Here is a 26,088-nt window from a genome sequence, read left to right on the forward strand (position 1 = left end):
GTGTGTATATGTATATATATTTATTTATTTATTTTTTCTCCCAGAGACTTGGGTTTCATCCAACTCATGACACTAACAAAAATTTAATTTAAATGAATACCTTCATAATACTCCCCAAGGTATGGAACTTGGTCATCCCTCATTCCATGGATTGTGTTAAAAAGTTAAAAGTCGTGGAGCCTGAGACGCAGATTTCCTGGAATGAATTTCATAAGCCTGTCAAAGACAAATAGGGGAGGGAGGCTGAAGAGTTATCTACCCCTCAAGGTTAATCCCTTTCTGTTTTAGTAGTAAGACTCCATATTTCTCCCACAGAGATGAAATATGAAAGGCTGGACGAAGAGATTAAGTTGGATAAACCCCTCATACCAGTTCATGTGTCTTATGTAGACCAGTATAGGTTTGTGTTTAGACTAGGTCAGCCTTCATCTCTGCCTGTACCTGCAGTTGCTCCCTTCAGATCTTAAAGTAAATTGAGTCATCCTCCTTGTTTTGTGATGATAAAGGAGTTATGTTTTGATTTAAGTGTCATTCTACACAGTAAATTATTTATGATAATGACACCCCGTCTCTTCTTTAAACCCCCTCTACCATGGTTCTAAATTTAATGGAATGTTAACATCAGTAGTAAAAACTATTACTGTCTGACATTTGAAATCTTTTCTCCTTAAAAGTGATTTGTCACAAAGATTGAAGTCTCAGAATTAGTGTAAGATGTGCCTGTAGTCTAGGCTTGCAGAGAGTTGCTCAAAAAAATTTAGACATGCTGCTACTGTGTGACCAACGCACAGGTCATCTGACCTACTGCATAAATTTGATGGGGAGATAGAGAGAACTTTTCCTCTGCTACAACCTGAAATGAGCTAATGGAACTGTTAAGTGCATTTCCATCATCTGAGAGGTGTAGAATACCTACAGTTGTTAAAAGGTACCTTGCCTTTCTCCATAGAGGACAAGTTGTCAGGCAGTTATGAAAATATGAGCATGGTTGCTGATTTCCTTTTTGAAATGCTCTAAGGTGGATCTGTAATGCAGTAAATGCAGCTACTAGAAGAGTTATAGTCTGTTTTCCTGAAAGTATGCCTGAGGATGTTAATGCACAGATTTCGTCATCCCTTTTACATACTGTTCCCATTGCAATTCCTCAGTTTGCTGTACTCATTAAAGTCATGTGATTAGAAGGGTAAACTGAAGGATCAGCAGCAAGAAAATGATTTCCAAATGTCTTTTTTTATTCAAAGACACTCCTAAGAGAGAGCTCATTAGAAAACCTACCCAAAAAGTCATAAATCCAACACATGAAATGTCTTATTTAGAACACCAGTAAGCCTGTGTTTCTGTTCTGTTGGATATTCTGCCTTCATTTAGAAAATACTGTTCTTCATCCAGAGATTCTGTTCAGTGTTTTCCTTTTTATATTCATCTTATTTTCAAGTATCTGCATTAAGAAGGCTATATTATGACCAGATCTACGCCTTTTGGTAAGGGTGCTTCACTGACAACCCAGTAGTGATGGCATTTCTTAAAGAAACTATCATGTCTGCTGAAATAGCTACTGAATTTTATTTTGCTGTGAATTGTACTCTGGTTACTGTGAATTTTGTAGCAAGTTAACGTTTTTCAACTTATGTTGCGTTTGAATGTAGGATACTGTAGGCTATGTTATCCTTAAACATGTCTGTTTTGTTTTAGCACAGCTCATTTCTTTATTGAAGTGTAAGCACATTTGCATACATGCTAGTTTATACTTCATTTAGAAATATAAATGTGTGGCTTTGTCATTTTTAGAAGGGCTGTTTGTATATTACATCCATCCTACTCTGTGTGGGAATTATGATTTGAAGAACCAAAGAGAGTGTTTGTCAGTCTGGTATATATAAAGATGACAAACACCTTCATCTCTGCATCACATCATGTGATCATCGTTAGTGCTTACAGGGAAGAAGCCACTGCTTTTGAAGTTTCTCAGCAGGAGTTGATGCCAGTCACACTCAGTAGGCCACATGCTACTGTTACTATTGCAGTGACTTCTCTTCAAAGATCTACTGTTATAGTAAGTGTAGTTACCCACAACTGTATTATTTGTTATGGATAAATAGGGCACGGAGTCATATCAGCTTGACTGCAGTAATAGTCCAGGTTGTTACTTTTTTGTGCACTTTGTGTATCTTTCCAACTGCCCGTCAGCTGCTTGTTGTTTTTTCATTTGCTTCTAACATTGTGAACCTGGTACCATTCCCAGGGCTGGAACGTCTGCATCCAGTGGTAGGTTGGGAAGGGGAAGTAGAGAATTGGAAACACTTAGTAGAGCAACTCTCAAAGTATTGTGTTCTATCCTTGTATTCCCAAGATTTTTTATTGTGCTCTAAATCAGCCGAGCTGCTTGGGATCATCACTACACATGGCATCTGTTAACTCCCCAACCCCACCCAGTGTGCTGAATTCAGTGGTTAACTGCCATCCAATTATAACACTTAACTTCTATCAGCTGGAGAGTGTAAAATTAACCAACAGAAATCCTACCTTTCCTCACAGTATGGGTAAGCCAAAGATTGCTGCTCCTTCCCATCCCTGCCTCCCTAGTTTCTTTTGTGCCTGAGCTGCTTATCCTACTCCTGTCACTGTGTCAGTCAGGGCTGCAACCTTCTATGCTACAGAGCTGTGTGTGTTATTTTTAACCTGTGCTGCAAACAGTTTTGATGTGGAAGTTGCACCCATTTAAACTAAAGACTTTCACTGTGTATTTTTGTTTTCCTATTGCATCATTTCTGACTGCGACTTGTGTCACATTATAGACAGCAGAACTAACCTTTTGTTTTTTTCATGCTAAGGTCCCAAAGACAGCTGGCCTTAGATCTATGGAACGAAAAGATGTCAAAGGAGTACAAGAACTACTAAGAAACTATTTAAAGCAGTTCCATTTAGCACCTGTGATGGATGAAGAAGAGGTGACCCACTGGTTCCTGCCTAGAGCAAACATTATTGATACCTATGTAGTTGAGGTAATTAAACTTAGTCCGTGTTGCTTTTGTATTGAAAATGGAGGAAGTACTGCATGTGAATCATGCATCTATACTGTTTCTTCCTGATGCATTCTATCCAACAAGATTTTAATAAGCTTCATTAGTGACTGTTCTCAGATTTATTTCAGAGATCCATTGTTGTGTGTTGTCAGATTCAACTACAGGTTGTTCAGTCCAACTGGATCTGACCTTAGCACCGATTCTGAAGCTGTTTGGAGCCAGGGCTGTGACTCCTCCCCACCCATAATTCCCTAAACTCCACCTCAGTGCCTCAGATCTTGTTTGCCACCTCAAGTATTAGGTCATGTCATCAAGGGCTCAAAGTTTTGTTATCCTTGTTTGGTGTATATCTTGCTAAACTTTACCATTAGTATTCCTCCTTCCACTATCAAAAGGGTAAAAAATTCCCTCTAGGTAGTAGTGTAGTATTGTTAGAGTTTGCTGTCATTAGAGTAGGTAGATTAGGTTAGTCATATAGTGTGTGCTGTGTTCTTAGTAAACAGTTTGTGCTTGGTGTGTTCCTAGATAGTAATGTAGGTGTGCGCGTGTGTCTTTATAGATTTTATACATACACACACACACATACATATACATATATATATATATATATATATATATATATATATATATATATATATATATATAGTTACACACACACACACACATATATATATATATATATATATATATATATAGTTACATAGAGATATAAACACCTTGTGATTAGGATTACAGTTTGCTTATGAAATTTATGCTTTAAAACTGTTGGACTGTGTGTGTGCGTGTATTTTTCGTACAGTTTGTAGTTATGGCTGATAGACAAGGATTTTAAAAAATGCATGGAGTGTGGTCACAAACCCCCCAGGCCCACACTCCTTTTGTGTTTACTATTTGGGTGCTACCCAAGCATGTTCCTCTCTTTAGCTCATGGGCCATTCAAACTAGGAGTGAGAAATTGATTGTGAAAAGTCTCCTTCCCCCTCGGTCAGGGACTGCTCAAATTCCAGATTCCTCCACTGCCTTCTCCTGCAAGCAAAGACAAGAGGCCCAGGGAAGAGCATGGGGAGGAGAAGGAAAAAGAGAAAGCGGTAGAAAAGAAAGACAGAGAGAGAAGGTAAAGAAAAAGAGAACTTGGACTCTGAGATGTCCTGTAAGTTCTCCCCAAATCCAACTCTTATCCAGTTCAGATCCCAAAGTACCAAATACTTTGAGCAGACCGTTCTGCAGATCTGTCCATTACCTCCTGGGTCCTGGTTCTCCCCAGACCTGATGAGCCCCCCCCCCCCTTACACACCCATCTTTCATAGGTTAGGTTAGTACTAGACTAACTGCCCTTGTGGACAATTTTAAGCTTAGCTAATTAGCCCATGTGAGAATCAAACCCTTCACCTTGTGTCTGTAAGGCAAACATCTTAACCATTATGCCAATCTCTCACAAAAGAAGGGGATACTTCTAGATTAGAACCATGAAACACCATCACACAAGCTAATTGCCCTAGTCCTTTGAGCCACACAAGCTGCTGAAAATGTGGTATTCAAACCTATGCCACAAACACTAAACACATTCATCCATATAGGTGATTTTTCATTCTTTCAAAAACGAAGGTCTTGGAGACCATCTTCGGTGGCATCGTCAACTCTGTCATACAGAACCCTGAAGAAGTAAGATGTCGACAGGATGATAACGTTCCTCAGAACGTGCATTAAGCTTGGGGTTCTCTTGGTACCACCTTCTCGGAATTGTACCAAGTGCTGGGCCAACTACCCCTACTCATCTTCCTTATCAAGTTCCATTCTGCCCCTCAGACCCACTACCTTGATTCCAGACTGTCCTGGAGCTCTTTCTCCAAAGCCACGGTACAGCTGTTTTGACTTCTACAGGTTCCCTTCATCTTTATGCTCTGATGTGTTCAGATCTGGAAGAAACTCTGAGACAAAGCTTTGTCGCCATATCTCCAGGGGATGGTTCGACACTGAAGCTGGAACCATCTTATCCCCGTGGTGCCTTGAGTCTCAATAGTTTGGCGATAAGGTCACCCTCGGGATTGAGACCTCTCTGTTCTGAGGATTCCTTTCTGTCTGGGGACAGAAGGGCTCTGGTGAAGCTGATGGTGTCCTTGGCATTCAAGACCTTTGTGTGGGTCCTTTCGATGCCAAGGGAAAATGGGCATCCATCCAGTTTGGTTCCATCCAAACCCCAGCAAGAATCTGCTTCTGCTTACCATCTTCCTGTCAGACAGGGACAGTCTGTTCCACAGGCTTCCTAGGCTACGTGCTACATTACTTCCCAGTCTAATTCAGAAAAGTCCACCACACCACACCCCCAAACCGGTCCACAGATGTGCTTGTGGAAGCACTTACACACTCCCTCTTCCGAGTCTGTCACAGAAGACACATACTTGGATGAAGGAAAAGGCTCCCTTAGATCTCCCCACTGAAGACATCACCTTTAGCCAGACCCTCGGGTTGATGAAGCAAATAGGGGTAGTCCACTGATTACCCTTTCCAGATAAGTCTGTGCTCCTAGAAGCCTATGGTTCCAGCTTCTCTTCCTCCTGAATGGTACCAGCAATTGATCCACTTATTGATTTGATGGCTCAGTGGGAATGGAAGGAACCTGACATGGTGGAACTCATCCCCAGGAAACCCAGCAAGATTCTAGCAAAACCCAAAGAGTGGAAACACTGGGGTAAAGGTCCACCAGTGGATGCAGTGGTGGTAGTGGCAACCACAAAAAAGGAACTATCAGAAGACAGTTCCTCTGCCCATTCCCTTAACAGCATAGGAGTATCGGAGGACTATGGATCTGTTTGGAAAATGGATGGTAAGCTTCAGTGACTTTTTACCTTGGGGCATAGAAGTGTTTAGCCCATGTTAACAGATTTCAGAGAGACTTAACAAAGGTGATTTCCAAGTCTCTCTCTGGTACCCTGCTTGCGGATAGTCAGAAGACTGTAGACTACCAATTTTCTACCCTTCTGTCTACTTCCAGTGTAGCCATGTGACTGCTTTCTAATGCAGTTGGTGGCACAACCTGAACAGCAAACACCAGCATTACCATTCATCACCATCCCTTTGATATGTCTGTGTAATTTTGCAGAAAGCTTTAAGACTTCCTTCATTAATGCTGCCTTTGATGGGTGCACTTTATTTGGACTCAAAAGTGAAACAGACCAAGAGTCAACAGGATGGTAAGGCACCCTTTGTAGTAGGGATCCACTAATCCCTCCCTCAGAGAACCTGTTCTAGTAATCAGTAGGTAAGAAGAGGTGGTTCCAAAAGTCACAGAGCTCTTATCAAGATGCTCCTTGCAAAAGACCATCTTGTGGCACAGGAGGAGGTAACAACAATGAGCAGCACCCTAGGTGCAGAGGCGGTCTGCATAACCAGGGCTTTCATGGTTCTTTTACTGAAAAGCCCTTTCAGCTCCCCTGAAGGGTTGCCCAGCTGCTTCACTCTGGAGGCAGTCCAGGATGCTTATCTGTGTACCCACAACCTTGGAAAAACATAACTGTAGATTCTTGGGTGCTAAACATAATTTCTATAGGCTTCTCTCCCATTATCTGAAGAAGAAGAAAGTGTTCCACCTAGTCAGTGGGAATTTACACCAGCAGAAGTTTCCAAGCTGCTAGAAGGAATCATCCAGACAGTCCCATAAGACTGGTTAGAATCCAAAATCTACTTGAGGTTCTTTTTAGTATCAAGAAAATAGGGAACCTCAGACCCATTCTGGATATGAGCTATTTAAATCAGTATGTCAAACAAAGTTCTGAATGCTCACACTTCAGAACATTTTACTTGTTCTGATGAAGAACGCTGACTTTTGTGAAGATAAAGAAGCATTCAAGGAGATTTCTCCATTACCAGCTTGGAGCCAGTCATCAATTCAGAGCCCAGCCATTCAGTCTCAGTGTAACCCCCAGGGTGATCACCAAGATGATGGGAGTGGTTGCAGTGTGTCTACACCTGCTTAGGGATCCCTATTTTCCTGTATCTCAGCAATTGGCTGCTGACTGCTACCTCCAACAGTCTGTTGTTGAACCATTGGGACCTTTTGCTCCATCTGATGCAAGACTTGGAGATCACTGTCAATCTAACCAAAAGTCATCTTGCACCAACCCAGCAAGTTTGCAGATTACCCAATTTCCCATCTCTAGAGTGCACTCCCTCCGCCTTACCACCATTCAAGTTCATCACCCCTCCCCCACCAGTGAGACTAATATTTCGCCTACTAGGCTTAATGGCTTCCATTATCCAGATTTTACATGAGTGCTTCATTGAACCTTTGTGGTGCAGTGCTCCCAATTTAATCATGTCATGCAAAAATTCAACTCTCTCATTTGCAGGCAATACATACCCTGGTGAAAAACTTGTCATTCAGTGACAAAAGGGCATCCATTCCTTATGGACTCTCCTATGACAGTGTTAACAATGGACATATTCCTTCTAGGGTGGGAGTGGACATTTCCAAGGGAAGACAGTCCAAGGCACTTGGTCACTTATAGAGGTCAACCTTCACATCATTGTCTTGGGGATAAGTGCAGTCCTATTAGCATTGCAGGCATTTAAGGATGTCCTCTCCAGGGGTGTGGAATCGGTACAGACAGACAATGTCAGTGATTTGGTACATCAACAAACTGGGAGGAATGCGTGCCTACTCTGTGTCTAGAGGCGATCAGAGTCTGGGAATGGGGGTGATGTCTTATTGCTGCTGTCTAATAGCGGCATGCATCCCAGGTCATCTAGTGCCCTGGTGGAAGAATTAAGCAGATCTGTCTAGGTGCCTCATGAGTGGTCCCGTAATCCAACAGTGACAACTTTGATTTTCAGTTGCTGTGGCTAACCTTGCTGCAGTCTGTTCATATCCTGCCTAAACAGCAAAGCAGCCTGATCCCTCCACAAGAACAGTCACCAAGGGATTCTCTAATTCACAGTTGTTCCCCCAGTTCTTCTCAGTACCTTTCCCCCATTGCCTTTGATAAACAAGTTCATACAGAAAGCAAGAATGTGCAAGGCCAAGGTGATTCTCATTGCTTCTTTCTGCCCTTCACAAACATGGCTTCCATTCCTGTGACCTCTACTAGTATATTCTTCATGAATGCTAGACCAGTATCCAGATCTGCTAACACCCATCTGGACTGCCTCCTCTGGACCAGAAAGCCATGAAGTTAACTGCTTGATTCCTCCAGTTCTAACCATAGCCAGAGTTGCCAGGCATCTTACTTTGGTGGTTCAGATCTTAGCCTCTCAAAAACGGACCTCTATGAAAATGTTTGTTTAATTTAACTGTTGAGGCTGCCCACTAAAGTGTGCTAGCCTGTGTAACTGATTTATTACTGTTTCTGCGTGTTTCTATCTAAAAACAAAAAAAAACAAAAAAATAATCCTTGTTTTCCCGCCTCTCCTCAACTAGTTTTGACTAGTTTACAGGCTTTGCTGTATTCTGGGCTGTGGTGTAGTTCCTGTAATGTCCATTACCTTACTTGGATAGAAGGAAGTTTCTTTGCTCACCAGTGGGATTGGGGAGCCTTGAGCAGCCTACCTGTCCCTGTAGGAAGTGACCTCAGCACAAGAGCTGTAGTAATTGGTTGTTTTAGACCATTTCTAGCTCTTTTGAAGTTCCCTGTTTAAAATCTGCCCCTGGACATTTTTTTCTGGCTATACTACTCAGACAAGCTCCTCTTGGTCCTGCAGAGAGGTCCTAGCTACAGAGAACTCAGAAAAGCGACTACTTTCTGGATTTAAGTATCTTTGCTGTTTTTTTACTTGAAATACCGTCTCTAGCTTACCCTAAACAAGCTTAAACTGTTTTTTTAGCTGTTTGCTGCATTATTTAATATCTGCACTTAAAAGTTACATTTTAGTCGAATTTGATTGAAAGTTTGTTTGTTTAATTTAACTGTTGAGGCTGCCCACTAAAGTGTGCTAGCCTGTGTAACTGATTTATTACTGTTTCTGCATTTTCTCTGTGTTTCAAGAGCTGTAGTAATTGGTTGTTTTGGACCATTTCTAGCTCTTTTGAAGTTCCCTGTTTAAAGTCCGCGTTTGTACGGCTTTGCGCGGTTGTGCGCATAGTGCAGCGCCGGTTAAACTTCTTCTGGCTCCGCCAAGTCTGCTCTTCAAATTTTCCCTTAAGGAAGCTCTACTCTTAGTATAATCAGACTACTCGCTATATTATAAGCCTAGCACTTGTTCTCAGAACTTCTCTACTAAGTAACCACTCTCATACTAAGTAAGCACTACATCCACCTACCACCCCTGTGAATATCCACTTCCCTTAAAGACACAGCATTCCTTTATACTGTTCTAGCATGTCGAGTAGTAGAGTACTGACATCCTCTCCAGTTCAGCTGGTTAATCTGGGTATCTTGAGACAATGCTACAATTGTCTCATGTACACAGACAACCCTCTCCTCCTCCCAACAAACACAAATACATGTGAGAGATGCAACTATATAGCCAAACTGGAGGCTGAACTCTCTCAACTCAGGGCTGGCATGACCAGACAGGAGGAGATGGTAACCACACACACAGCAAACCCAGTCCCACATAGACCTACCACAACTGCAAACCAAACACATAAAAACACAAAGACATACTCGGAGGCTCTAATAAAAAACTTACCAAAACAACAGAGGCTCCCAAAGCAGACATCCAAAAATCCACCACCTCAAAACAAAGCACATGCAACACATACTTCAATAAATCAGTGTGTCAATCAATCACAGCCCTTAAGGCCAAACACCATGCCTGATACACTAGTAATAGGTGACTCTATAGTCAGACACACTGATGTCCCGCTTACCAGGCTGAACAAGGAGAGGGTGACTGTGAGCTGCCTATCGGGAGCTAGGATCCGCCACATAACACACGCACTCAGTTCACTCCAAAGCAAGTACAAATATGACTCCGTCATTGTCCATGCTGGCATGAATGACCTGAGACGTACCTCCCTGGACTACATGAAAAGAGACATAGAGGAGCTCTCTGATTATGTAGCCCAGGCTGGTATGACCCTGACCCTGAGCAGCATCTTGCCCTCACCAAGAATGATGCCACAATACAAAGACAAGATGATCAGCTTTAATAATTGGCTCAAGTACTGGTATCATTCTAAGGGGATCCAATGTCTGTCTGCCTGGGATGACATGTTGGACAAGGCACGCTGCTTCGCAAGGGACGGCTTGCTCCTGTCACCACTGGGCTTCCGGATATTGGCTAAGTCTCTTGCCACCCCCATAGTGCCTTTTTTAGGCAAGGCTCAAAAGACAAACCCACCTCCTTAGATAACAAAAATGGAAAAAAACTAAGGGTAATGCTGCTCAACGCCAGAAGTCTAAATCTCAAGATGCAGGCACTCTATGCACTTCTCAGTATGGAAAACATCGACGCCTGTGCAGTAACTAAAACCTGGTTCAAGGCTCCTGAGAGCACCCCAGCGCTACCAGGCTATACCTCATATCATACTTTTCGGCCCCAAAACCCAGGCCGAACCACAAAGGGCGGGGGAGTGTCCATATTCATCAAGGACACCCACACTTCCAGGCTAGTAGCAACACATGAAGCATCGGAGACCATACAGGTGCAACTAACCATAGGCAAAACTGCTATACAACTGGTAGCATATTACAGACCACCCTCCCAATCTCAGGAAATCCACTCAGCCTTCCTGAAGACATTGGAGGATATGAATGTATCACAAAATACCATCATACTGGGAGACTTCAACTACCCTAACATAGATTGGGTACATTATTCTAGCCCTAACACCCTAGCCCAAAGGTTCTTGGAATTCATAAATTCAAATGCACTGGAACAACTAACTAGTCACCTCTCCCACTGGGGGAGATAATATACTAGACCTGATCATCACAAACATGGGGACAAAATGCTCCACACCGGAGGTATACCCCTCACTAGTGAGATCTGACCACAAACTAATCACCCTGGATATAAATATCCCACCTCCACCCCCAGCACAAAAGACCACAGTGAAAAACTTCTCAAAAGCAGACTTCACTCTTCTTAAGACTGTGATGGTATCCTTTAAGCCCACTGGGCCAGTGGATACCACATCCCACAATGCTGAATCCTTCACAAATGCTTTCTATGGACATCTCCAAGAATGCATGTATCATGCAATCCCAAATAAATCCAAGTCCTTCTCCACCAAAGGCAAGCGTCCTGTCTGGTGGACCTCAGCCATAAACAAATTGTATAACAAAAGAAGGAAGCTACTGCACGACAGTGCAAAATCCCATAAAGGGAAGACATCTCTGATCAACACTAGCAGAAAACTACGTTCTCTCGTAAAAACATCCAAGGCCAACTTTGAGAGAAAAATCGCTAAGGACATAAAGATAACCACAAAGCCTTCTTCAGCTATGTTAGAAACCTGGGCGGAAACCCTCAGATATGCTCAGAGTTAGTTCACAACAACAAAAAATACACTGAACCCACAGATATTGCCAACATTCTAGCTGACAGGTTCAGTACAAATTTCTCCCCTCCCTCACCCCCAAAAGAAGAAATACTTATCCCAGCTGAATGTAATCTCCCTGTCATCTCAAATGTCCAGGTGAGAGCCGCCCTCAGCAAAGCTAAAAACACAGCATCAATGGGACCTGACGGTATCCCGGGTTGCGTGCTACGTGAACTCCAAGAGGAGCTAAACCCGCACATAAAAATGCTATTTAACCTTAGCCTTACTACAGGATATGTACCTGAACACTGGCGTACAGCAACAGTGGTCCCACTCCACAAAGGTGGTACCTCTACAGACCCTGGGAACTACCGCCCCATAAGTTTAACCAGCCTGGTCTGCAAAGCTATGGAAAGAATCATTATGGAACTCATTAACAGAGACATTGGGGACCTACAGACACTTGACCCCACCCAGTTCGGCTTTGTAAAGGGCAGATCCTGCCTTTTGAACCTGGTTGACTTTTTCGAAACCGTCACTAGAGCCATTGATGAGGGCAAAGCAGTCCATACAGCCTACCTGGACTTGGCTAAGGCCTTCGACACAATACCCCACTCAGGCATCATAGATAAGCTCAACAGCTTAAATGTAAACCCTTATGTCACTAGATGGGTTGCAAACTGGCTAAAGGACAGAACCCATAAAGTTAAAATCGCTGGAGCAATGTCAGACTCAAAGCCAGTCACAAGTGGTGTCCCACAGGGATCTGTCCTGGGACCCCTCTTGTTCGGCATTTATTTCTCAGATGTTAAAGCAAACATGGGAGGGTTATGGCTGACAAAGTTCGCAGATGACTGCAAACTAGGCGCCATAGTCGATATACCAGCGGACACATACATCCTACAAAAAGGCCTCACAGAAACGGACAACTGGTGCCGGAGTCACGGCCTTAAACTAAATGCCAAAAAATGTATAGTCATCCCCTTTGGGAAAAACAAAGTACCCACAAATTATCACATAGACAGCAACCCACTGAGTACGGAAAAAGTAATCAGAGACCTAGGGACCCAAGTCGACAGCGACCTCTCATTTGACACCCACGTTGCCATAGTGGTTAGAAAAACATTCTACCTTGCACACCTTATCATGAAGGGATTCACATCCAGATCCAAGGATGTCATTGTACCCCTATACTCCTCCCTCATTAGACCCATGATTGAGTACAATGCCCCATTTGGTATGTACCTCACCCGGCATTTGCAACAGCTGGAGAGGCCACAAAAGTACCTCACCAAGAGGATCAAGGGTCTCCAACATATGTCTTATTCTGCCAGACTAAAGAAACTCCAGCTCTATTCAGTAGCATACCGCCTGCTCAGAGGTGATCTCTGCCTGACGTACAAGGCCATGTCCAATCAGGAACTGATAGACATGCTCCACCTCAAAAAATCCAAATCCATCAGAACCACGAGAGCTAAAGACTTAAACCTCGGCACAAGTATGAATGGACATGCTGGAGGGATAGATTCATAACCCAGAGGCTTCCCATGCTCTGGAAGAAGATCCCAGTTCATGTTAGGCAGAGCCCCTCACTGATTCTCTTCAAGAGAAATCTTGATGAGTGGATGGGAGATCGTACCAGGGGTCACATCTGTGTCACTACTAGACAGGGGCACAGTAAACTAATTCTTTTATATAAGAGGACCTTCACTGTGTCACTACTAGACAGAGGCACAGTATTCTAAATCTATTCTGTGCATTTTGTACCATTTTATGGGGTGGCGATAGCCACATCACTATGGCTAGGCTTACAAATGCCCCAGGGCAGATAGCCTAGTACTAAACTATGAGACTATGAAACTATGAAGCTGCACATTTGAGGAAGGAGGAGGGTATGTTGTCTGGAGCATTTGAGCAAGGCTTCAATTTGGATAAAAGCTTTTTTATAAAAATGGTGGATACAGGTTTGAGATGGAAATTTAGGGGATTGTTATTTGGGTTGTTGGGTGTTGTGTGGTGGGAGTTAGGTGGATTCTTATTTGGGAATGTTTTGGTTAGCTTAGCTAAGGATTCAGTAAAGAAGGTGTTGAAATGGGAGCACAGTTCACTATCAGTTAAACTAGGATCAGGGCAGGGGTTATTCCTAGATCCAGGATGGAGAAGGGAGTTGACTGATTTCCAGAATTGTTTAGGGTTCTTCTTGTTGTTGGACTGAAGTTTATTATAGTAGTTTTTTTTGTCCTTGGTAATAAGTTTTTTTACTTGGTTGTGGAGTTGTGTGTATTGGAGCAAGACCGAGGGCAGTTTACTTTTCTGGTAAAGCTTCCAGTATTTGTCTCTGTGATGCATAATTTGTTTAGTTTCTTTGGAAAGCCAGGGAGCAGAGTTTGCTTTGATTCGCTTGTTTCTTAGAGGGGCTAGGGAGTTAAGAGTATTTAGGAAGATAGAGTTAAAATGTTCTGCAGCGTTGTCGAGAGGGAGAGTGTTTAAGATTTGCCAGTTAATTTGTTTAAAGATGTTGGAAAAAATTAAAGGGTTGAAGTTGCTAAGGTTACGAGTTTGAATGTAGACATGTTGGTGTTGGATGGAGCTTGTTGATTGATGGATGAAGGCAGGGAAATGGTCACTGAAGGTGTCAGGGATGGTGCCAGAGAGAATGATTTTGTTTGGATGGGAGACTAGTATCCAATCTATGATGGAACCTGGAGGATGGTTTTTATTAGGGTGAGTTGTTGAATGGATTACTTGGGTGAAGTTATAAAGGTTAATGGATAGTGAAGGAGATGGCGTGTTGATTTTATTCCAGTCAGTATTGACATCGCCTAGAATAAAGGTTTCATATTTTATTTCTGTTGAGGCCCAGTGAAGAATATCTTCAAGGGTGGAGATATTGTTGCCAGGGGAGATGTATATGGAAATTATGCAGATGTTTTATGTTTATTCAACCTGAGAAGGCCTGTTGTGATGTCAGAATTTTTGAATTGAGGGGTATGGATTTGAAGAGGAATTAGGGAGAGAAGATGGGAGTGGATTAGAGCAGAGCCTCCACCTTTTTTTATTTAAATGGGAGGTACGATTTCTGAGTCAGAAATATGGGGTTTTAGCCAGGTTTCGATGTGGCTAAGATGTCAGGTTGGTTGGGATTAATCCAAGCTTGGACCTGGTGAAATTTGTTGTTAAGGCTCTGGGCATTGATAGTGAAGATCTTAAGAGTGCTTAGAGGGGTAGTGGGTGGAGAAGGGAAAGGGGAGGAAGTCTTATTTATAGTGAGAGAAGAAGAGAGTGGAGGGATGGAGTCTGTGCTGAGGCAGGGGCCAGGGTTTGGTGAATGTCTCCAGATAAGGCTAGGATGTTACAGGTGATAAGTTTTGGCCTTTGGTGTTTGCATGGTAAGTATTTATCAGGGGTTAGCAGAAATTTAAGAGAGAGAGTTTTTATAGAGATAGGGAATAGCTTGAGATGGAAAAGGTGCAGTGGGTTAGGAAGGATAAGGAAGGAGGAAATGGTGTGGAAGTGAGAGAGTAGGGAGAATTTAAGTTGGGTGTTAGGGATAGTTTGAGTAGGAGGTAGGAATTGGGGAGCTTTATGGGAGTAAGCAGTAGCAAGATACAGAGGTATTAGTAAGAAGAGACGAAAGCAGGGGAGTTGGATAGTGAAGGGAATTTGGGAAGGCATGTTTAGAAATAGGTGGGGTAATTAATGAGGTAGAGAAAGGAATTTAATATGCTAGTTGAGAAGGGAAGGTGCAGAAATGGATGGATAAAGTTAAAATCCCTTCCTTGATATCACCTTGGTTGCTTGGGGATATGTCCCATGGTTGAATCAAACAAAAACAACGTTGGATACGAAAGTTATCTACTTGCCATAATGATAGCTCCATGTAGTTTGATTTTCATCCAGTTAAACCTATCTTCCACCTGCCTCCTTCCTAATTGTTGCAGCTAGGTTTCTGATGACTGAGTTGTGTCTGGCATACCCTGTCTGTGAGCAGTCTTCACTGCATGTTTCTCATAACCCTACCATTTGTTCTTTCCTCTATTCTGTAGTTAGTCTTGAACAGGGTTTATATGATTGGTATACATGTGTTAGTCTAGATATGGATATATTATCTAATGGGGGGGCAAACTCCATCTGAGTTACTGAGGTAGACTTCAAGGAATTATGGGTAGGGGAGGAGTCGGAGCCCTGGAACCAAAGAGCTTCAGAATTAGTGCCAAGGTCTGATCTGGTTAGATCTCACAACCCATAATTGTACTGGTTGAAAATTGAATAACGTGGATCTGTTATTAGTACATAGTTCTCATTTCTTTTCTTTTCTTTGGTTTCTCCTGCATTTCCTGGAACACCTCAACTTGTTGAAATAAGTGATGAAAACGATATCTTAAAAGTATTGGTCATTATTTAAATCAAATAGCTGTTAGACATGCATTTTTTTTTCAGTAGTTGGAGTGCCGGTCATCAGTCATTTTGTCGTCACTTTTTGTGTTTGCAGTTACTATGTAAATAGTGGTGAAGTTGAAATTCAGGTTACATATTGTATATTTAACATAGTTTCCAGGTGAAAAGGAGATATTCTTTAATGTTCTTTTTTCTGAGACATAGAAAACTTTTTGTCCGCTGTGTGTTGCACAGCCAGCAATATTGGAATTCAAATGTGAAGTACAGTTTTGGAACATGCATGCTGTCAGTATTTTGGATATGTGGAACATAGTGTACAGAAGCAGAGTGATAAAGCAGGCATTAAGTGTCGAAGCCTTGGACTAAAACTAAATACAAAGGAATGCATAATAGTATCCTTTGGGAAGTCATCCACCCCTTAGAGTTGACCCATTAGTCAGGGACTTAGGAACACACACAGTAATCTAGCCTTTGACCATCACATGCCTACAGTAGTGAGGAAATCATCCTATGTTGCATAACTTATAAACATAGGTATGGCATCTACGTTCAAGGAAGTCATTGTTCCACTGTATTTGGCATTCATCGGACAATAATTAAGTACAGTGTCCCCTTTGGTATGTACCTAAGCAGACATATCCAACAATTGAAATGTCCACAGAGGTTCCTCAGTAAAAGAATACAGGACATAAGCAAAATGTCCTATGCAAACTGCCTCAAGGTCCTATCCCTGTATTCTGTCTCTTACAGACTTTTGAGGGGAGAGCTATGCCTGGCATACAAGGCATTGTCAGACCCCACTCTGATGAGCCTCCTGCATATCCACAGAACAAAAAGCAGCAACATTATCATTTCTAAAGACACCTTGCCAGTGATATAAATGATATAAATAGGACCTGCTGGAGAGACCGGTATGTATCCCAGAGACTACTCTGTCTCTGGAACAGACTCGCATCCATGTGAAGCAGAGTTCTTTCCTAACCCAATTCAAGTGCAGCTTGAATAGTTGGATGGGGAGCACCTCTGTCTCTAATGGATACAAGTAACTTGAAAATGGTTCAACTACCAGGCCCCTGCTTGTAAATGTTTCATTTTCCAAGCTCCTGCGTACACTTATCAAGAGTACCAGAACTTGTCAGAGATTTGGGATGCATGGCTAGGCTTAAAAGGTCTTTCTGGTAGTTACATAGTAAGCACGTATGAACCAATAAGTAGCCAAATTTGCTTCCAGTCTTATAAGACTTATTGCAGATCCCAGGTGAAACAACTAAACTGGTTTAAGCTGTCCAGCTGTTTAACATACTCACAGCTTATTACTGCTAAAAATCTTGTACATGCACCAGAAAAATGTCTGCCACTGAAAGGTACTCTGCAGCACTGCTGTCCAGGTAGGGACCTGCACTCAGCCTATAAACTATTAGTAATCATAATAAAGTCTAATAACTCAGCAGGCAACTCACTAGATCACCATTATGTTTCTGAACTCTGGAATGCCATCTCAGCATACCTAAAACAGACCATGGAACTTTCCATCTTCAAGCCCTTACTAAAACACCTAAACCAGGTGGTCATACACATGCTTTTCACCTGGGTAACTCCATTTCTGATGAATGTTTTCATTTGTTCCTCAACTCTTGGGTTCAGATCCGATCTTTAGATCTGACTAGGCCACTTTTACTAGCTCGTGATTTGCTGATGGCCCTCAAGCTCCCCCCTTTCATATAATGCCCTAGTCCATAACACACCTCAGATTTTATTTACCGCCTTAGAGTGCAGACTTGGTCATGGCTTCTGCTTTGAAGCTAGTGGCATTTTTTGGGTATCATGAGTTATTTCTAGGGACTATTTTTTCATATTTATTACATCAAACTAATATGCTTCCTCCCTGTTTTGTGACCTTCTTGATGGTGTTTCATTCTTTCCTTTTTCCATACTTGTGTACTTTATAGTTCACCATTGTTGGTAGTTCTTTTTCTGTTCCTTTTAGTACATCTCCTTTTACCAGTGTTGGTATTTTCCTCCTAAAACTCTCTTCCCTCGTTTTCCCTTTACACAAAAAAAGACAATTTTTGTATCTATCTTTACTGTTATATGTGAGTGTGGCAAAGAAACCCTCAGGTTTCAAGAACTGTACAGCTTGCAGCCACAAACTTCCCTTATCTGATGTGCATACTAAATGTGTTTGTCTAGGCCCTTCACATCTTGATGCCAATTGTGATATCTGTAAGGGTTTTAACCCTAGGGCTCTTATTGACAGACGAAATAAGTTGATACTCAGAAGCTTGCTACATTCTAAGTCCTCTGCTTCTACCACATCTTTTGGAGTTCAAACCCCTACCAGTTCAGAGAAAAAAAACTCCAGGAAGCGATCCCAAGTGCCACCCACTTCCTCAGCTCCAGGTTCAGAACCTCCAAAGAAAATACCTAAAACATGGGATCCTAGCTGCTTGGATCCGAATATCAGAAATGACAAGTCTCATTGGATCCAATTTCCACTCTTGGCAATGGATCTGATTACATCCATGTTGCCATTTCCCTTTTTAGAACATTCTGCTAAACACAGTCACTCTAGACCTTCCTGCATAGCATCTTCGACACATTCTTCCCAAAGCTTGACTAAAGCCGATGTGGACAGAATGATGACATTTCTGTCAATGCAGATATATGAGGGTTCTCCTCCAACCCCCATCGAGTCTGGATGTCCTTATTAGTACAACCCTATCCCCACCCAACTTGCTCCTTCTCTGATCCAACCTGTGGTTTTGGTGTTGTCGGATCCGAAGATTCCAGAGTCATTCTCATCAGCTACAAACATATTGGTATCTTCAACTCCGATAGCATGTCTGAGTGCACTGGCTCAGAGTGCCTCAAAGCCATAGTGTCTGCACTGGGTCCGAGAGGATGGAGTCAAATCCAAAGTTGTCAGAGCCATCTCTTCCATTTAGAACCTCAGTGTTAGATAGCTGGCTCCCTACTCCCTCCTTGAGTGTTTTGCCTTCAAGCAGGAGGGAGCCTTCAACCAGTAAGCATGTTTTTCAGAGTCACCGGTATACTTTTCTCCAAGCTACTCTGCATTGGTGGTAGTGGAGATAGCATTCTCTATCCTTAGAGTTGGTACTTCTCGACCTTCCTCAGCTCCAACCACTCTACTAGCGCGTTCGTCTGTAGATCTTGAGCCTAAACCCATTCTTGCTACAAGGATAGCCAGTCCAGGTTAGTCTCCAGGATACCCAAAAGGGTATAATGATTTTTTCCGACACCTCCCCGGAACACCCCAATGAAGAGGTTCCCAGGATGAAAAAGTGCAAAAGAGGCACTTGGACTCTCTCTTCAAGAGTCTGTCACATAAAATATTAACTTTGATGAGGGAGAAGGGTCCCCAAAATCACCACCTGAAGATGTCTCATTTGGAGACATCCTGGAACTCATAAAGCAAAGAGGTGGTTGGTCTCCCCAACAACCATTCTCAAGAGGAGTTGGTATTCTTGAGGCTTCTGGTGTTGGCCCATCTACCACCGGGGGTGACTCCACCTGGTGATGAGCTCATTGATTTGATCTCTCAGCGGGAGTGAAAGGAACTGGACACCATTGAACCAATACCCCCCCCCCAAAAAAAGACCTGGCACTGCTAAAGGACTGGTCTTTCTGGAGTGGAGTACCAGTTGATGCCATTGTCTTAGCGGCAGCTAAGAAGGAACTAGTGGAGCAAAATTCCTCTGTACATTACCCCAAACAGAGAGCCTAGGGCAGTGGATAGATCTGGAAGCATGTTTGTTTCAGCGACCTTTGTCCTTCGGTCACTGAACTGTCTGGCACACTTTACAAGACTCCAGAGGGATTTGCTAAAATAACTCTCCAAATCCCTCTCTAGGACCACATCCTCAGAGGCAGAGAGCACTGCTACGTCGTAGTTGGCTACCCTCCAATCCATTTCCAATTCATCCATGAGGCTTCTCTCATGCAGCAGGAGGTACCTCACAGGCAGCGGATTCAGGAATTTCTATTAGATGGCAGGCATGGATTCATTTGTGTGACTTCGCGGAACCCTGCAAAGTGTGCTGCTTTTGATGGATCTTCCTTATTTGGCCCCAAAGTGAAGGACACACTCTCTAGGTGTGAGCAGGAAGGTAAAACCCTGTCTGCTGTGGGCATATGTTTTTTGACCCCTCAACGAACCTTTTCTAGGAATCAACAAGGTAGTCAAAAAATGTGGTTCAAGAAATCTCAGGGTCCCTTCTAAGATCCACATGGAGAAAGTTTCCCCAGGGGCAGAGGGCAGAGCACTAATGGAAGATGCTGCCCTTGCAGCAGAGTGGTCTGCAAAATCAAGGATCTAGAGATACTTTCTCTGACCGAGTTTACCAGCACTCCTGAATGAGAGCCCGACTGCTCTTCTCTGGAGGCAGTTGCAGGTCACTTATTCTGCACCAGAGGCCTGGCTAGAAATTACAAAAGATTCATGGGTGCATAGGATAATATCCAGAGGTTATGTCATACCATTTTCCCTTCAACCTCCATTGGTCTCAGAGAAAATCCCTGATCCACCCAGTCAGAGGGAAGCAGGTGCACTAGAAATAAGCTGCTAGAAAACAGTCATCCAAGAGTATCACCCCCCTCAAGACATGGAAGAATCTGGAACTTATTCAGGGTTTCTTTTAGTGCCAAAGAAAACATAGGACTGGAGACCAATTTTGGATCTCAGCAACCTAAATCAAGTGGTTCAGTGCACAAAGTTCCAGATCACATTTCCATCCATTCTGCCTTTTTTGCACAAGGACGATTGGATGTGCTCTGTAGATCTTCAGGAAACATAATATCATATAAAAATGAAACTGCAATCTGGAAGATACCTATGCTTACAAATGTGAGCCAGTCATTACCAGTTCAGAGCTCTGCCCTTTGGTCTCATCTCAGCCTCTAGTGTCTTTGTATGGCAGTAGTGACAGCTAACTTGAGACTGCAGGGATTCCAGGTATTTATGTATGTGGATGACTGGCTCATCACTTCTCCGACCAGACATCAGCTGATCCAAGCTCAGCATTATGTACTCCTGTTTTGCTCCAACTTGGACATTTGAATCAGCTACAGGTGATCTCATGTGGAACCTGCGCAGACATTGGAATTCATAGGTGCCTCATTCAGCATGATCACACAAACATCATCTCTCCCTTGGTCAAGAGTTGAGACTATTCAGTTCCAGATCAGAAAGATCATCCAAAGCTCTTCTCTCTCTCAGCTCAACTAATTCTTCAAGCTTTGTCAGCGGCAGTCATCCTACTACCATTGGCAAGGTACCATATGAGAGTACTCCAGTAGACATTAGCAACTCAGTGGTCAATTCTTTACCATTCCCCTGACCAATCAGATAAAAATGTGTCAGGTTTTCAAAAACTATTTTCTGTGGTGGAAACAGTCCAGTCAAGTGCAAGAAGAGCGGCCCTTTGTTCTCCTCCAGCCCCAAGGCCACCATGGAAACCCTGCAGATTGAGTGGGGGGGCACAAGGCACATGGTCCCCCGAAAAGGTCAACACGCATGTCAATGTCCTGGAAATGAGAGTTCTCCTAAAGTTGCAAGTCTTCCAAAACACACTCCCCACCGGGACTATTGCAGCTCAGACACAGTATGTCGATAGTCTGATAACAAGGGGAAAACAAATCAACTGAAGTAGGGACTTCATTTGTCAGCAACCTTTGGGATACGGATCCGATCCGGCAACTTCTATCATAGCATAGATCCGAGCTCCTAGCTCCTCCCCTTACCCATAATCCCCTGCCTACCCTACCTCAGATCTAGTTTGCCACTCTTCAAGCAACAGCTAGATTCCAGAGCTCTTGGCGTTTTTGTGAGAAAAAAGTTTTCTTTCTTCTTTTCTGATTGAGTGATTGTGTGTGCGTGGTAGGTTTATCCTTAACGCTAAACTTATTATTTTAGCTTCTCAGCTTAAATTTTAATTTAAAATATTCCTCCCTCCCCCGCTGGTCGTAGCGTGTGTGTGTGTGACTTGAGTGTTAGGGGCCTAGTGAGTGTGCTTTACTTTAGTAATGTCGGAGGCCCCTAAAGCCATTGTTTCGAAATGCACCAAGTGTGGTCACAAGCTTTCACCGACTGATGACCACACTTGGTGCGTTAGGTGCCTTGGGGTTGAACACCTCTCTTCGGGTTGCGCGATTTGCGTGGCGTTCAACCCCAGGGCACTTAAGGGTCGGAGGTCGAAGCTGGTTCTGGCGGGCCTTTTACCCCCAGACTCTGCTTCAGCCTCCGGTACTTTGGTGACCGCTACCCCCTAGTAGCGGTCACTCCTACCTCCCTTCCTCCAACCGGGACTCAACCTCCCGCTTCGGCTCCGGAGGATAGGGAGTCCAGGAAAGAGAAGCGGAGGGAGAAGCACCTTAAGCGGCGGGCCAAGGACTCATTGGCCCCGCCCGCCAAGAGGGCTTCTCCGGCCAGGTCTTCTCGGTCTCCTCCTCCTCGGGTCCGATCCCCTTGTTTCTCCCCGGGACCCGAGGAGGAGGTGGCCCGGTCCCCGTCGAGGTCATCGAGGCAGGACTCCAGGTCTGCCTCGGTGGCCTCTTCGAGGTCCACTTTTAGCATGTCAGATGTGGACATGGACCGGATGATGAGGAGATTCATCCAGGCCCAGATGCAGATGGGAGTGCTCTTGCCTCCCCCCTTTATTCACCCCTATTGCTCCTTCTCTGACCCGCATTCCGGGTTCGGAGCACTCGGAGCCAAGCGACGTTGGATCCGGGGGTAGGTTGGAGCTGACCGTGCTGGGCACGTCGGCTCCGACGGCTCCCTCGAGTTTGTCGGATCCGACCTCTCGGAGCCGTGGGCCGAGCTTTGGATCCGAGGGATTCGGTGTGCTTTCGGCTCCGTCCCGGTTGGAGCACACTGGTCCCTCGGATCCGACATTCTCGGCGCCGGGTCCGATCCCTGCTTCGGATCCGAGTGGGAGTCGGATCTCGGATCCGTCAGAGAGCGGCTCCCCCTCGGCTTTCGCTGCGGTGGAGAGGGCACTGTTGAGTGCTTCCAGGCCTCCGGTCCTGGCTTCGGCTCCCTCCCGCAATCCTTCTCATCTGGTCCTGGCTCCCCTCATCCGGCCTTCGGGGCAGCCTGCCTCAGTGCCTCTAGGAGTTCCAGTGGAACAAAATACAGTCCATGAGGACTCCTCGGACAGCCCCCCTGAGGAGATTCCTCACAAGGCAAAGTGCAAGAGGAGGCACATAGACTCCCCTGAGAGTCTCACCGAAGATACGGACTTAGATGAAGGGGAAGGCTCCCCTAGTTCACCCCCCGAGGATGTCTCCTTCGGAGACATCATGGAAATGCTCAAAATCAGGGGTGGGTGGTCTGCCCCCAAGGCTTCCTCTGATGAGTCCGTATTCCTTGAGGCGTTTGAGGCAGGATCATCTACCCCTTGGGTGTCCCCTCCACCCGACCCCCTGGTGGATCTCATATCCTCTAGGGCTTGGAAGGAACCGTATACCGTAGAGCCAATCCCCAAGCGCCCGGACAACATTTTGAGCCCCCTGCAGAGAAATCACACTGGAGCAGAGGTCTCCCTGTGGATGCCATGTTGGTGGCTGCAGCCACCAAGAAAGAGTTGGCTCAGGAGAGCCCCACAGTTCGTCGTCCGAGCAAGGAGTCTCGCGCGATGGACCGTCTTGGGAAGCAGGCCTTCAGTTCAGTGACCTTCTCTATGAGGGCCTTAAACTACATGGCACACGTTCTTCGGATGCAGCGGGATCTAATTAAGGAATACGCTGCTTCCCCCCCAGGTTCCATGTCGGAGGGAGACAAGGATCTGTACTCCTCCCGAATGGCCACCCTCCGCTCTATCTCTAATACCTCTATGTGGCTGTTGTCTCATGCTATGGAAGGAGCCGCTAGAGCAGGCGGAGTCGGGCATGTCATGAGGAGACAGGCCTGGCTCTGTCACTGTGACTTCTCGGAACCCTTTAAGGCGTCATTCGCGAATGCCCCATTTGATGGTTCTGCACTGTTCGGCAAAACCGTTCGTGACACTCTTGTCCAGAGCGAGAAAGACGGGAAGACCTTGTCTGCCGTCGGAGTCCGCTTCTCTGCGCCCCAGAGGTCCTTTTCCAAGAACCAAAATGGTCAGAAGATGATGTGGTTCTGAAAATCGCATCAGTCCCAGTCTGCTCAGGACAACCAGTCCTCTCGTGGTAGAGGAGGACAGGGAGGAAGCCGCCCCAGAGGCAGAGGGGGTCCCAGGAATTTTGGGTCCAGAGAACCGTTCTCTGAGAGGCCCACGCAGAACCCCTGAGGGGTTACCCGGCTGCTACACTCTGGAGGCAGTCGGGGGGGCGTTTTTCGAGGCACCTGGCAATGTGGGAGTCCATAACAATGGATCTCTGGGTGCTTCATATTATATCCAGAGGTTACCAAATTCCCTTTATCGTAACCCCCAGAATCAGAGGCCTCCCCGACGTACCACCCAGTCAGAGGGAGGTGGCTGCAGCAGAAATTCAGCAGCTTCTGCAAAAAAGAGCCATCCAGCCCGTCCCCCCAGATCGTTGGATCAGGGTTTTATTCCAGGTTCTTTCTGGTGCCAAAAAAGACGGGGGACTTGAGGTCCATCCTCGACCTCTCTCTCCTAAACCTGGAGGTACCAAAGAAAAGTTCCGAATGGTCACGTTGCAATCCGTCCTCCCCTTATTGCGTGAGGATGACTGGATGTGCTCCATAGACCTCAAGGATGCGTACCATCACATTCTAGTGGACAGGCGTTCCAGGAGGTTTCTCCGCTTCCGGCTGGGAGCCAGTCACTTTCAATTCAGGGTCCTCCCCTTCAGCCCCACCTCAGCCCCCAGGGTGTTCACCAAGGTCCTAGCGATAATAGCGGCCCACCTGAGACTCCAGGGAATTCAGGTCTTTCCATACCTGGACGACTGGCTCCTTACGGCCCCAACAAGGCATCTACTTTGTTCATGCAGAGATTATTTTCTCAGTCTGGCTCCACTCTTAGCATTAACCATCAACATGACCAAATCCTCTCTCATCCCTACACAGGTATTGTATTTTATAGGGGCGAGACTGGATTCCAGACAGATGCTTGCGTTCTTGACTCCAGATCGGCTTCGGAACCTGATGTTGCAAGTGCAGGCCATCCTTCAACTGCAAACTCCTTTGGCGGAATTGGTTCTGAGGGCCCTAGGATCTATGGCGGCTGCAATCCCTCTGCTGCCATTGGCCCGGTTGAACATGAGGGTCCTGCAGTGGACCCTCCAGGTACAATGGTCCCTGTCTCACCCCATTTCCTTAAGCAAGGTTTGCAGAAGATCGCTCGTGTGGTGGCTACAGTCTCCCAATCTCCACACGGGACGTCCCTTCTCACTACCACCGCCAGTCGACACAGTGACCACGAACGCTTCTCGTCTGGGGGGGGGCATTTTTCAGGCAGGACAGTCCAAGGCACGTGGAACGACGTAGAGACCTCTTTGCATATCAACGTCCTAGAGATGAGGGCAGTGCTTTTGATGTTGCAGGCACTACACAACTCTCTTCCGGTAGGGACGATTGCAGTACAGACAGACAACATGTCGGTCGTCTGGTACATCAACAAACAGGGGGGAACCAGGTCTTACCCCCTTTGCCGCGAGGCCATGAGAGTGTGGGAATGGGCGATTTCCACCAACCGCTTTCTCATAGCAACGCACATTCCGGGACGGTCCAACATTCTAGCGGACAGGCTCAGTCGTACTATCCTTACTCCTTACGAATGGTCTCTCAACCATCGAGTTGCAGAGCAAGTATTTGCTCGATGGGGGCAACCTTGTTGCGATCTTTTTGCCTCTCCTTCAAACACCAAATGCAACGATTATTTCGCTCTGATCCCCCCTCTGGGGGACTCCCCGAGAGACTCTCTAGTTCATGCTTGACCTCCCAGTCTGCTTTATGCTTACCCTCCTCTTCCCCTGATGTTGAAATTATTACAGAAAGCCAGGCAGTTGGGGAGCAAGATGATCCTCATTGCCCCATTCTGGCCTCGTCAGATGTGGTTCCCTTACCTATGGTCTCACCTAGTGTATCCACCATGGATTCTGGATCCCCTCCCGGATGTCATTTCTCACCCTCTCGATCTTCCGACTCCGAACCTGGTCAACCTCAAGCTGACTGCTTGGTTGCTCCAGTTCCACTCCTCATAAGGACTCCCGGGATCTCATCACCTGTCAAAGCCATTCTTGTAGCAGATCACAAGCCTTCCACCAGGAAGGTTTATC

At 45.1% G+C, this 26,088-nt stretch overlaps 1 protein-coding gene across 5 annotated transcripts in view; it reads left to right on the top strand.

Annotated features, from left to right (window-relative positions):
• Positions 1-26,088, top strand: part of NMT2 (N-myristoyltransferase 2) — a 1,198,504-nt gene that overhangs the window by 1,075,468 nt on the left and 96,948 nt on the right. For all 5 annotated transcript variants that reach the window (XM_044067506.1, XM_044067507.1, XM_044067510.1 and 2 more), the window contains one exon: positions 2,832-3,002. In XM_044067506.1, the coding sequence (XP_043923441.1) occupies positions 2,832-3,002 (171 nt within the window). The remainder of the gene's footprint in view (positions 1-2,831; positions 3,003-26,088) is intronic.

This window comes from Protopterus annectens, chromosome 3.part1 (assembly GCF_019279795.1).
Source record: "Protopterus annectens isolate FY-2018-M chromosome 3.part1, PAN1.0, whole genome shotgun sequence".
Classification (NCBI taxonomy): Eukaryota; Metazoa; Chordata; order Ceratodontiformes; family Protopteridae; genus Protopterus; species Protopterus annectens.